This window comes from Galeopterus variegatus, unplaced genomic scaffold, assembly GCF_000696425.1.
Source record: "Galeopterus variegatus unplaced genomic scaffold, G_variegatus-3.0.2 Scaffold1767, whole genome shotgun sequence".
NCBI lineage: Eukaryota > Metazoa > Chordata > Mammalia > Dermoptera > Cynocephalidae > Galeopterus > Galeopterus variegatus.
Genome location: NW_007727878.1, coordinates 91,129 through 105,506, shown reverse-complemented (window position 1 = coordinate 105,506; position 14,378 = coordinate 91,129). Strand labels below are relative to the sequence as shown.

Genomic DNA, 14,378 nt, shown 5'->3' with positions numbered 1-14,378 from the left:
TAATGTTTCTGTTTGGCTTGGTATCATGGTGATAATACTAACTTCATAAATGAATTAGAAAGTGTCCCTTTCTCTTCTGTAGTTTGGAAGAGATTATGTAGAATTGGTGGTAAGTCTTCCTTAAATATTTGATAGGATTCTCCAGTGGAACCATATGAGTTGTAGGGCTATTAAAGTTATTTCAAGTTGTATGCATTTTGGTAGTTTTTATTTGACATCTGTTGATTTTTTTATTTTGGATTTTTTTACATTCAGTTTGAGATCTTCCTGGTTCATGGTGAGATAAGTGATTTTGGGATGAAACCGGGACATTTTACCTGTTATATAATATGACTCTGGACTTTATGGCAGCCTATCCCTGTTTGGCCTCTGTGGATGCCTACTGGACAGGGGTGGGAATTACTATTCTCCAAATGACTTCTTCTGACACTTCCAGGGGTACAGATTCTCCCCTCTGACACTATCCCACTGAGGAGGGGGAGAGGTGCCTCCTTATTTCACTGAGTGGAGGATGGAAGCCCAGTCTCCCCGTGTCTCTTCCCAAGTGGTCTCCACTGACATTACAGGGGGACAGGGGCCTCATTACTGACTGGTACCATTGTCCAGACTCCTTGACCTCTGACCCTACCCAGTGGGGGCATTAGAGAGCCTCACAACAGTCTAATGGGGGGTAGACTAGGCTCCCCACTTGGTCTTTGTTGGCATGGGGGTGGGGGCACACTTTTTCCTGGAGTATTTGGCTGGAGAAGAGTAGTAAGGGTTTGAAAGTTGTCTATTTTGCTAGGCTGCCCCTTTCCTGCCCCTTTGGCTAGAGAGAAGAGGCCCCTTCTAGGCTTTTCAGCCTGTACCTGTGGACATTTTTGTCTTCAGCTCCAAGTCTTGAATATGAAGCCAAAAGAGAACTCAGTTTTCTCATGCCCTGTGGTTCCTTGCTGGTCCTCCTCCTTCTCTCCACCTTCTCAGAGTCTTTTGTTTGTTTTGCATGTGATGTCTAGGGTTGTCAGTTGTACTTAGCAGGAGGAATGGGAAAAAGCGTACCCACTCCATCTTCCTGGAAGCAGAAGTTTCTATGGAAAGGAATTTTTAGAAATGGGCTTTGCCACTTTTCTAAGTAAACAAGACATGGTAATGTAATTTACCCACTTTACCAGGTTGCTGTTGCAGGTGGAAGGACAGTCTTGTCGCTCGTTGTTAGCTGCTGTTTCTATCTGAACTCTCCTAGTCTCACTGGTTTGTTACCACCCCGGCTGTCAGGCGCAGTGGGGGAGCATTACATGTGTCTATTTTTGCTTTCAAATCTTTTCAGCCCTCTCTGCCCCCCTTTTAAGGCTTCCTAGGCAGTTCTGCCCATGGACCGTTGGCATGTGGACAGACAGATGCCATCCATTTTGAGGATACAAATCTGTTATTTCCCCCTTGCAAATTCTTTGCCTCACCATTTGGTACTATAACTTCTTTTTAACAGGAAATCACCCAAACTACACTATAAAATAATGAGATTTCTTCCAACATTCAGAAATGTCCCCCTGTCCCCTCTATCCAAAATCTTGTCTGACACAGAAGAAACAAACACCATACTAGTACAAGCCTTTCTCCTCCCCAGTTGCCAATTTTGATATTCATAGGAGAGTTGAGTCCAGGAGGACTGGAGGGATCTAGTTTTGTACATTTGGAATGGATAGTTAGCCTCGAACTCTGTCATGTCCTCAGCCATAGTGTCCTTCAACCATTCCCTGGTAAATTGAATCCTTAAGGGAATTACAATGTTCCATCTCTATCGAGTCACAGACCTTTGTTCACAATATCTTCTAGAGTCTGGAGTGGATTCTTCTTTCTGGAAGACAATAGGAATGATGTCCCTATTCTGTCATTTTAAAAGAATAATATAGAGGAATTTGTCTCAGCTGCTATTGGAAAACGCACTGTGTCCTGAGCTCAGTGCTGGGTATTGTGGACAGTCACAAATGAGATGTTCCAGTTGTAGAGATACAGCACAAGATAGTCACAGCACAGAACCGTAAATATAATGCACAAACACAAGTTTATGTGTTTAACCACGTCCTCTGTTTTCAGCCCAGAGTAAATACTGTGAAAAATGCACAGAAGGTGCAAGACTTGGCTCCTGTGTGACAGAACGACTCCTTTAGCTGAACACACGGACAGTGCGCTGGTGTTTCCCAGGAACCACCAGGCACGGTGCCTGCTTCTCACTCTACCTGCTGCCCATGGGTTTCTATGAGCTGAGTCCAAAGTGGCATCTCCGGCGTGGACCCTCTCAGACACCAGGGTCTGTGGCCTCATGAATGCCTCAGAGGCAACTCAAAGGCCTCACATTTGAAACTGGTCTCATCATTGTTCCTGCCAAACCTGGTCTTCCTCCTGTGTTTCCATCTTGATGGTCAGTGGAGAGCCGCCCGTTGTTCAGGACCCTTCTCCAGCGTCTCCACTCCCCCCGTGCAGCACCGTGAGCCTCCCGCGATCACGGTGAGGGCACTCGTTGCCTTGTATTATGATGCTTGTCTGCACAGCCAAGTCACCCAGGACACTGCGAGCTCCCTGAGGGCGGGAACTGTGTCTTAGATGACTGTTTCCAGCACTGGGTCTCACACACAGTAGGTGCAGCATAAATGCTGAATGAATGAGAAGTTAGGAAGTCGGGTTTTAAAAAATGGGATGAGGGCTCCTAGCTCCAGGGCATGTAAAATAGACACAACTCTTACCTTACTCAAATCTTGGGCTGGAAAACTGTTTTGTTTTATTCTTGTTATTTCCCCCATTCTATAGTGTGCTTAACTAAGGTAAGGTTTTTATCCTACAAAGCCCTAGGTAGGTCTGGAATACACTTGAGCCCAAAAAGTTCTCATTAACTAATGTTCCTATTGTTATGACAAAAGTAAGTTACGAATTGAGGCTATGAAATGTCATTTTCTAGGGATCCTGGAAAACAGAGTTTCAGCAGCCTGTCAGATTGGTGGATATTTGGCCTTTCCTGAAAGAAAGGAACTTTGGACTAGCTTTTTCTTAAGGGAGCCATCACATCTATGTTTTGAAGACTTGTCTAGCTGCTAATTTAAAAATAATTTTCTAAGAATACCTACTTGTTTTTGGCTTTTTTGTAGTGTCAGCCATGATTACTATCAGCTGTAACTACTGACAAGATCTAAAAAATCAGATTTGCAATTACTTGCTGTATGCTCCTGCTCTTTGGCAGTTACATGTATGTGATTATTGTGGGAATAGCTTCCTACCAGAAATGTGGACACAAGAGTTTATTTTTCCCCAGCTCTCTGCTCATTCCTAAGACTCCTTATTTCTTGAGACAGGATAGCATCTCTTCCAGGATATGCCAGCTTCTAAAAAGCCTGTTTGTAAGGACTTGTATGAGATTGGGTCTCACCATCATTATTGGGGAGAACCAAGACTGTGCTTACCTCTGGTGGATTCATGTTTACAGAACTCCGTTTATACTGGTAGATCCCAGCTAGCACACCTGCTTATGCCAGAATAGGAAAAAATGAAAGAAAGCGCTTCACCTCCAACCCCACCACCACCACCACCACTGGAGAAATAAGCTGTGAAGATGCATCATTACCAACAGTTTAGGTGATGAGAGAGAATTTATTTGATTTGGGACCTACTGCCCCACTTTGTGTTTTCTAATTGAATTTTATTTATTTAAAATTGTGGTAAAATTCGCATAGCAGAAAATCTACCATTTTAAAGTATACGATGCAAGTGACAGTACGTCCACAATGTTGTACAACCATCACCAATGTCTAGTTCCAAAACATCTCCCCGAAAGGGAACCCCACGAGCTTTAAGCACCCACTCCTCATTGCCTTCTCCCACCTCTCTGCCTTACAACCCCTGGCAACTACTAATCTGCTCTTTCTATGTATTTGCTTGTTCTGGACTTTTTATATAATCATGTAATATGTGGCTTTTGGTTTGGGCCTTTTCACTTAGCATAATGTTTTCAACATGTTGTGGCATGTGTCAATACTGAATTCCTTTATATGGCTGCATAATATTCCACTGTACAGATACCCCAGATTTTGTTTATAAATTCGTCAGTTGATGGACATTTGGAGTATTTCCACTTTTTGGCTCTTGTACAAGTATCTCTTTGAATTCATTTTCCATCCTTTTGGTTATATACCTAGGAGTGGAATTGCTGAGTGATATGGTAATCCTGTGTTTAATTTATTGATAAACAGTGGCTGCACCATTTCTATGTTTGTTTGTTTTGGCAGCTGGCCAGTACAGGGATCCAAACCCTTGACCTTGACGTTACCAACACCACACCCTCCCAAGTGAGCTAAGCAGCCAGCCCCCCATTTGACAGTCTCACCAGTAAAGTGTGAGGGCTCCAATCTCCACATCTTCTCCAACACTTATTTTCTGAGTTTTTGTTTTATATTTTGTTTGTTTTTGCTTTTTTATAGCCATCCTAGTAGGTGTTAAATGGTATCTCATTCTGGTTTTTATTTGCATTTCCTTAATGACTAATGATATGGAACATCTTTTCATGTGCTGTCGGCCACTGCGTATCTTCTTTATATAAATGTCTTTTCAAGTACCTATTTTTTAATTGGGTTGGCTTTTTGCTGTTGAGTTGTAGGAGTTATTTATATATTCTGGATACTAGAACTTATCAGATAAGACTTGCATGTATTTTCTCCCATTTTGTGATTGTCTTTTCACTTCCTTGATAATGTCCTGTGGTGCACAAAAGTTTTTAATTTTAATGCTGTCCGATTTATCTGTTTTTTCGTTTGTCACTTGTGCTTTGGGTGCTAAGAAACCACTGTCAAATCCAAGGTCATAAAGGTTTACCCATATTTCCTTCTATGATTTAGCTGTTTTATTTATGTCTTTAATTGTATATATCTATGAGGTACAAAGTGATGTTTTGATATATACATACACAGTGTGGAATGATTAAATCAAACTAATTAATATATTCATCACCTCACTTTTGTGGTGAGACGTTTGAAATTACTTAGTTATTCTGAAGTGTAGAATACATTATTATTGACTATAGTCCCCAGCTGTGCAATAGATCTTAAAACTTACCTCTCTTGTCTAACAGACCAACAACTCCCCATTCAACCCCTCACCCCCCACTCCCAGACTCTGGTAAACATCATTTTACTCCCTATTTCTATGAGTGTGACATTTTTAGAATCTGCATATAAGTGAGATCATGAGGCATTTGTCTTTCTGTGCCTGGCTTATTTCACTTAGCTTAATGTCCCCTGGGTTTATTTGTTTTGTTATAGCAAATGAGAAGATTTTCTTCTTTTTAAAAGCTGAGTAATATTCCATTATATATATACTTGCCATTTTCTTTATCCATCCATCCATTCATGGACACTTAGGAGGTTGATTTTATATCTTAGCTACTGTGAATAAGGCTGCAATGAACATGGGGGTGCAGATATCCCTTTGACATATTGATTTCAGTTCCTTTGGATATATATTCAGAAGTAGGATCGCCAGATCATTGGGTTGTTCTATTTTTGATTTTTTTTATTGAAACATAATTGATTATACATATTTGTGGGGTACAGAGTTGAGTATTAATAACTGTGCAATATGTGATGTTCAAATCAGGATAATTAGTATATTCATCATTACAAAACATGATCATTACACAATGTAAACATTTCTTTGTGGCACTTTACCGAGTTCTCCCTAGACCCCCTCCCCCTTTCCCCTCTTTGGTGGCCTTAGTTCTGTTCTCTCCTTTTGAAAGTTCAAGGCATTATTGTGATTGTTGTATCTATCTTTCTTTTTTGTTTATTTTATTTTATTTATTTTTTTCAGCTCCCACTTATAAGTGATGATAGGCAGTACTTCTCTTTCTGTGCCTGGCTTATTTTATTTAACATAAATTTCTCTAAGCCCATTCATGTTGCTGCAGATGACAGAATTTCATTCTTTTTTATGGCTGAGTAGTATTCCATTGTATAGATATGCCACATTTTCCCTATCCAGTCATCCGTTGATGGACATTTAGGTTGGTTCCATATCTTGGCTATTGTAAATACAGTGGCAATAGACATGGGAGTGCAGGTATCCTTTCAACATCATTTCCATTCCTTTGGGTATATACCCAGCAGTGAGATTGCCACATCATATGGCAGTTCTATCTGTAATTGTCTGAGAAACCTCCATACTGTTTTCCGTAATGGCTGCACTAATTTACAGTCCCACCAACAGTGTAGGAGGGTTTCCCTTTCTCTCATCCTCACCAGCATTTGTTACTCTCTGTCTTCTTGGTAATAGCCAGTCTAACCGAGGTGAGATGATATCTCAGTGTGGTTTTGATTTGTATTTCCCTATGCTTAATGATGTTGAGTATTATTTTTCTTGTACCTGTTGGCCATTTGCCCATTTTTAAATTGGATTATTTCATTTTTTACCGTTTAGTTGTTTGAGTTCCTTATGTATTCTGCATATTAATCCCTTGTCAAATGTTTACTTTGCAAATGTTTTCTCTCATTCTGTAGGTGGTCTTTTCACTCTGTTGGTTGTTTCCTTTACTGTGTAGAAGCTTTTTAGTTTCATATAACCCCATTTGTTTATTTTTTCTTTTGTTGCCTGTGTTTTCGAGGTCTTATTCATAAAGTCTTTGCCCAGTCTTACATCCTGAAGTGTTTCCACTATGTTTTCTTCTAGAAGTTTTATAGTTTCAGGTCTTATATTTAAGTTTTTAATGCATTTTGAGTTGATTTTGGTATATAGTGAGAGGTATAAGTCTAATTTCTTTCTTCTATATATGGATATCCAGTTTTCCCAGCACCATTTATTGAAGAGGCTGTCCTTTCCCCAATATATGTTCTTGATACCTTTGTTGCAGATCAGTTGACTGTAAGTACATGGATTAATTTCTAGATTCTCTATTCTGTTCCACTGGTCTGCATTGTTTTTGGTTTTCTGAGGAGCCTCCATACCATTTTCTATATTGGCTGTACTAATTTATATTCTCATCAACAGAGTTCAAGAGTTCCCTTCTCTCAGCATCCTTGCCCACTAGGATGTAAAAAACATTCAATAAGAAAAGAATAGTCTCTTCAGCAAATGGTGCTGGGACAACCAGATTTCTACATGCAAAACAATAAACTTGGGCCCTTAATTCCTACCACATACAAAAATTAACTTAAAAAGGATCAAAGACATAAATGTATTTAAGGCAATGAAAATGGAAGCACAGCATACCAAAACTTACGGGATGCAGCACAGATACCAGAAATACAAAGAGTACTAAGAAATTACTATCAAAAATTATATGCCAACAAATTGGATAATATAGAAGAAATGGATACGTTCTAGACATGCTTGTCGGAAGTTAATTGGCAATAAATATATGCATTTATTTTGTACTCTCAATTACATTCCATTGATTTATATGTCTGTCCTTACACCAGTGCCACACTGTTTTTATTACTGTAGTTTTGTAGTAAGTTTTGAAATAGGGAAGTGTAAGTCTGATAACATTGCTCTTCTTTTTTCAAGACTGTTTTGGCTTCTGGGGGTCACTTGAAATTCCATATGAATCCTAGGATCAGTTTTTCCATTTCCACAAAAAAAAGGCCATTGAGATTTTCATAGGAATTGTATTAAATCTATAAAAGCCTTTGATTAGTATGACTATCTTAACAGTATCATCTTCTAATTCATGAACATGGGATGTCTTTTGATTTAGTCAGGGCTTCATCAATTTCTTTTGGAAGTGTTTTATAGTTTTTGGTGTACAAGTCTTATACCTCCTTGCTGAAAATTATTCCTAAATATACTATTCTTTTTGATGGCATTGTAAACAAAATTCTTTCCTTAATTTCCTTATCAAATTGTACATTTCTAGTGTGTAGAAATACAACTGATTTTTATTTGTTCATGTGATATCTTGCAACTTTACTGAATTTATTAGCTCCAATAATTTGTGTGTATTCTTCAGAATTTTCTAGATATAAGATCATATTATCTAAAAATAGACATAGTTTTACATCTTTCATATTTGTATGTCTTTTATTTCTTTTTCCTGCTTAATTGCTTTGATTAGAACTTGCAGTAAATTTGTTGAATAGAAGTGGTAAAAGTGGGCATCCTTGTCTTGTTCCTGGTCAAAGAAAGATATCTTTCAATCTTTTACCATTGAGTATGATGTTAACTGTGAGTTTTTTATAAATGCCCTTTATTGTATTAAGGACATTTTCTTTTATCCTTAGTTTTCTGAGTGTTTTTATCATGAAAAGGTATTAAATTTTGTCAAATGCTTTTTCTGCATTGATTGAGATGATCATGTGTATTTTTTCCATCATTCTATTAATGTGGTGTAATATATTGATTGGTTTTCATATGTTGAACCACCATTGAATTCCTGGGAAAAAAACCCATTTGGTCATGATATATAATTTTTTTAATGTACTGAATTTGGTTTTCTAATATTTTGTTGAAGTTTCTCTCTTTTCAAAAGCAAACAAAAATCTCATAGCTCTAAATTGTTCTTCCCTGTGTTAATTTGTACTCTTCTTTTCTTCTCGTTATTCAGATTTAACCAAACTAAATATTTGGTTGTGCTTTCTTCACTTTTTTTGCTATGTCTTTATGAGCAGGTAGCTTGTAAACCATATATAGATGATATAATACAGTAAATGGTAAATTTGGTTAACCTGATTTTTACCTTTTTCTTCTTGAGCTTTTCCTACATTATTGTTCATGAGAAACTTTAATAATGTTCATTCACAATATGATCTTGTCTCCTCCAAAGAAGAAGGTAAATTGAGACTATAATGTTCCTTGACATTTCAACATTGGAGCACATGGCTCAGTCAGTGCCTCAGACACCACCAGTAGAGTGTAAATAAACACTGGTTCCCCTTTCCTAACAAAGTTTTGTCACATCCATTGCCATTTTAAATCTCCAGAAAAGGTTGTTTCTAAGAATAGCAAGACTTGGGAAAGAATAGTTCCTTGATCTTGTTCTGTAGCCATGGTGTTTTCTAGTAGTTGGGTCAGGGGAATGCAGATTATTTATGAAAACCAGGTCAAGTCAATATGGCAGATTCAGCTAACTCAGAAAAGACGTTTTCCAAACACAGAGAAGTGCTAGGTAAAATATAAACACAGACAAACTTTTAATACATAATTAAACTCAAAAGAAAGATAAGGAAATTCAGGTCCCAGAAACAGGGTGACATGAGAGCAGGCAGGGTACGAAGAGAGCAGGCAGGGTACGAAGAGAGCAGGCACTGAAGCTGAGGAGGCTGCACGGGGATATCAGACCTCATGAAGGGTACAGAGGCAGGAGTTTCGGGGAGAGGATACAGGACCTCAGTCCTATGTGACATAGACCAGAACCCTTTACAAAAAGCTGCAAATTTTGGAAGGCTGCCATTTCAATGAAACAGAAACTAGAAGAATTTTACTCAGGGCCGGCCCGGTGGCGCACTGCTACAGTGCGCCGCTTGGGAGTGCGCTGGCGCTCCCGCCGAGGGTTCGGATCCCACATACAGACCGGTTCCCGCTCACTGGCTGAGCGAGGTGTGGGAGCAACACTGAGGGTTGCGATCCCGTTGCCGGTCCTGGTCTGGTACGGGCGCGACACTGAGGGTTGTGATCCGTTGCCGGACACGAAAAAAGACAAAAAGGAAAAAAAAAAAAAAAAGGAATTTTACTCATTCAACTGACAAGGAAGCAATGAGTCAAACTATGTGCCCAGGGGAATGCACAGAAGAAAGAATTACCCGCTGGAAACTGGAAGCCCACGCTTATTTTAAACTATCACCAATGCTCCAGGAATACCAAGATATTAATATAAAGCTAAGATATCAATATAAAGATTGGTGTATCCCACGGGCCCTGAAAGAGTCAAAAGAAAAATTATTCTAGTTCTGAAGAACTAGGGCAGACATAGAAAATGAACCATAATGAAGGAGAGTCATTCAGTCGTACTGATAGGAAAATTAGCTCCCCAAGAAGTGGAGATGCAAGGAAAGTCTGAAAGAGTGTATAAAATACTGATAAAATAAGATATGGAAATCAAACAGCAAGGGGAGGATAGTATGTAAGAATAGGTGGGTTTGTTGTCCCCAAAGATAGCAATAGGAACTATTTCATTCAATACTAGCATATTAACTGAAGCAATGACAATCACCGGGGAAAAAAATCTCTGCTCTTCCCAAAGTTCCTGGGGGGTTTCAGAAGTTTGTTTTCTCACAGCTCTGGAGGCTGCAAGTCTGGGCTCAAGGTATCTACCGGGTTGGTTTCTCACCTGAGGCTCTCTCCTTGGCTTGTAGGTGGCTATCTTCTCTCCGCGTCTTCACATGGTCTTTCCTCTGTACATGTCTGTGTCCTAATCGCCTCTTCTTATGAGAACACCGTCAGATTGGATCAAGACCCACCCTAATGACCTCATTAATTACCTCTCCAGACCCTATCTCCCATTCCGAGGTTCTGGGGGATTAGGACTTCAACATATGAATTTGGGGAAAACACAATTCAGCCCGATATAGAGGGCACTGGCAGACTGTCATGCATGGGGCGAGCAAAGTGGCATCCTGATGGTGAGAAACCCAAGCACTCTGGCCTGCAGGGGCAGGATGTTCATACACCCCTTGGGTTTATAGAAATCAACAACAGCTGTCCTTTAGGACGGCTCCATGTTTCCTTACAGCTTTGGCAGCCCTGCAGGGAATACTTTCAGGAAAGGCAGGGAGAGTGCCTCGTGCTTGTGTTTTAGAAAACCCACCTTGGTTTCACTGTGGTTCACGTCAGTCTCAGGTCCTGGGCTGCTCCGGGGCTGGCGTGTCGGCTTCGGAAAGGTGGAAAGGCGGTCGCAGGCGGGAGAGGGGCTGTCAGACCCGGGACGTCTGTCTTCTTTTACGACCTGCAGCTATTCCCCGAGTCCCTTTGAGGTGTGTCAGGTGACCTGGACACTGAGCGTGTTTGCCTTCCCCGCAGGATGAACGAACGCGACCGCCTCATCAAGCGGCTGGGCAGGAAGACGCCCCCGACGCTGTTCCGCGGCAGCTCGGTCCAGCAGAGCGTCCCGCGTGAGTAGCGCTGTGTCTGTGTCCCTCCTGCCGAGCAGCTGGCGTCCAGTCGGGACGGGGGACCCGGCCGGGCGGGGCGGGGACGGGCACTCACGTGTCCCGCCCGAGGCAAGTGCCGCTTGAATGTGGGTGATCCCCGGGGACCCAAAGGCCTGAATGACAGAATCCATAAGCCTAACATCCTGACGTTGCTCGAGATCCTCTGTCAGCCTCCCAAGAGGACTTTTTAGGGATATTTTTGAAGTGGTTTTTTAAAAATTGTTGTTCCCAAAAATAGCAGTAGGAACTATTTCATTCAACACTGGCCTATTAATTGAAGCAGGGGCAATCACTGGGGGAAAAATCTCTGCTTTTCCCAGGAAGGCTGCCCCACATCTACAGTTGGCATCCCCACCCCCTCCATCACTGCCCCCAGACCCAGAGGAGTGGCGAGTGAGCGAGCAGCTGCGACAGACCTCTCACTCTGAGCTCCTTGGGGCTCCCGGGCCTATTTTTAGCCTCCAGCCATGCACCTCCCACGGAGGGAGTCCGGCCTGCCCCAGGGCCGGTGCCTCCCAGGCCGCCTCCTCCAGCCCTCGCCCCCTCACCCCCATGTGCCCACACCCGCTGTCCTCCCACACCCCACTCCCTGCTTGCCTTCCCCTCCCCGAGGAGTTTAGAAGGAAAGAACTGGAAGAACAAGAGCGGTTTATGAAGTGAAGAGTTCCTGTGTAGTAGCACTGTGGCAGCCCTAGGTACAGTCATTCATATGCCACCTGTCAGCAGGTATGCGCAGGCTTTCTCATGTGGAATATCTACCGGGGAGCAACGGGACTGAGGCCACCTCAGAGGCGGGGCTGACATACTTTGTGTCCTTAAACCCTCCCACCCCCAGGAGTGGGTGGCACAGCCGGAGAGCACAAAGCAGAGGGCAGGTCCGAAGAGTGACCGGCTGGTGTTGCTGTGGGGTCCGAGTCTCAGCCGTGGTCTCTGACCCAGGAGAGAGACCAAGTCGGGAGGTTCGATGGGGTAGCCCAAGCAGTTCTGTCTGTGGGGACCCCCTCTGGAGCTGGACTGCTGGGGTCCCTGCTCTGCCACTTTTTCGTGACCTTGGACAAGTTACTGAAACTCTGTTTCTGCATCTGTAAAATGAGGATAATACGAGAATCTACGAGGGGTTATTAGGAGGATTAAATGAGATCATTTATATAAGGTGCCTAGAACAGTGCTGGATGCTATAAAAAGTCTAACAAATGTTAGGTGTTATTATTATTATTATTATTATTAATCTGCCATTAGCTGAATAACTTCGGGCAACATATTTCTCTAAATTTCTATTTTTTCCTTGGGAAAAAGAAATAGGATTATAGTAATATGCATCTTACACAGTCTTTACGAGACTTAATGATGATGTGTGTGAAGCACCTTCTGTGTGCCAGGCACAGAGAGGACGCGGACAGGTTCCCTACGCCGCAGTGTTCACGCGCTTGAGCCACCGCTTCTCTCATAAGTGCTTCAAAGGAACCATGGGAAGCACGCGGGCAGGGTATATACTGCGGTCAAAGACCAAGCGACAGCTTTTATGGAAGAGTCGTAAATATCTTAGGACAACTACTGAATCCTTTTCTTAAGTACATATTCTGAAGGCCCCCCCCCAAAAAAAAAAAAATCTACTGAATAAATATAAGAAGGCTTCTAAAATCACAGCACGTTTTTAAAGCACTCAGCAACTAGTACTGGAACCTGATGGATAACAGGACATTTCTGTCATTAACAACTAGAGAAGATCATCCAGCAGTCGGAACTGCTCCCTGGGGGCAAGAAGGTCTGTATGGCTGTCTCACCCTTCACATGTCCCTCCTGGGTCTGGCTATGCTGTCATGGGCCTCAGTCTCCCCAGGAAATTGTAAAGAAAAAGTCTAATCTTGGTAGTATTTTTGGTTCCTAAGAGCTACCAACGTACAATATTTGTAACTGAGATCAACATTTCCTACCCAGTCTAATTTCTTCATTGTCCCCGTGGTCTTCCCCATTTCTAAGGCTGTTAGGAATCTCTTTCCACACAGGAAACTGGAGCTTTCATTAAGATGCTGTCAGAGCTCAGATTCAAAGGAATGCTACTTTAGGAGAGCTTTATTCTAAAATAGTGAAAAAACGACCAAATTTTATGGACTTCACCAAATGAGAGAAGACAAAACAACTAAGAAGTTCACCTACCCTCCCTCTTCTTTTACTACCCAGTTCTGTCCCCAGATTCTGGCTCTGGCTGAGTATTTAGGAAGCAGGTGCATTAGGAAGGCAGCCGGGGGGGTTGGTGACTTGGGTCCATGCAGTGCTTCCTCCAGGCCCCCATCGTGACTTTCTGGCTCTCAGGTCTCCCTGAAAAATGAATGAAAGTGGGAGATGCAGAAAGCTGGGGGCTTCCTCTGAGCCCCCTGTTGGATGCAAATGGCAGTTAAATGTTCATCAGGCAGAATCTGGTGAGCTGATTCTGCATCTTTGCGAAGGCTTGGCAGGCGGAGGCCAGGTGAGCAGTTATGGTGCCTGTTGTTCCATTAAAACTTCCCCCATTATGGCTCTAACTCCCACCAGGCCTGGTTTCTAAGATGAAAATATTTTATTTGAACTAGGGACCATACCCCCCAGCCCCCGCCACCACCACACACACACACAGGATAAACCTACGAGGCAATCTTCCTTTCATTCTTGAATCCCACTTTAAGTCTCTGCGCCCAGCATTCTGGAGACGTGATGGTAGGTGCAGCCGGTGGGGACTGGGGTGGGGTGGCATTACCTGGGAGAAGAGGTTATATTAGGACGAGGAGTTCCTGTCTGCCTGCACCTTTGGAGGAAAACCTAGAAACCCTTCCTCCTCCAGAGTGGCCGAGTCATCCCACTGCAAGCCCATCGGAGGCCCTGTGGCAGTTACTAATGCAAACTGAGGAAGTGATAGAGCTGTGAGCTAACGAAGCCCTTGGGATTGGGTTTGCAGTAGGCACAGGCGTGTTATGAATGAAAAACAGGATAAATAAAACAAAAAGCTTTTGCTCCTTCCATTTGAACAGGGAGTAGACAATTCCAAAAGCTAAGATAATTTTCCCAAAAGGACACTCCCACACAATGTTTATGTTTATGTCTCAACGAGTCCCCCATTCATTTCCTACCCCCTACAAAAAAAAAAGTGTTGACCCCCCCAAAAAAGAAACTAAGGCATTGATAAAATATCAAAGAATTTATTTGAGCAAAAATACGTGTGATCGCAGCCTGGGAAGATACAGATTCAAGAGGACTTGCACCATGTGTTCTAAATTGCAAGCCAGGTCTCAGTATTTTTTATAA

At 42.2% G+C, this 14,378-nt stretch overlaps 1 protein-coding gene across 1 annotated transcript in view; it reads left to right on the top strand.

The window, feature by feature from the left end:
- ATP8A2 (ATPase, aminophospholipid transporter, class I, type 8A, member 2) overlaps positions 1-14,378 on the top strand; it is a 244,691-nt gene that overhangs the window by 226,764 nt on the left and 3,549 nt on the right. The window contains exon 12 of the mRNA XM_008578825.1: positions 10,969-11,060. Within this exon, the coding sequence (XP_008577047.1) occupies positions 10,969-11,060 (92 nt within the window). The remainder of the gene's footprint in view (positions 1-10,968; positions 11,061-14,378) is intronic.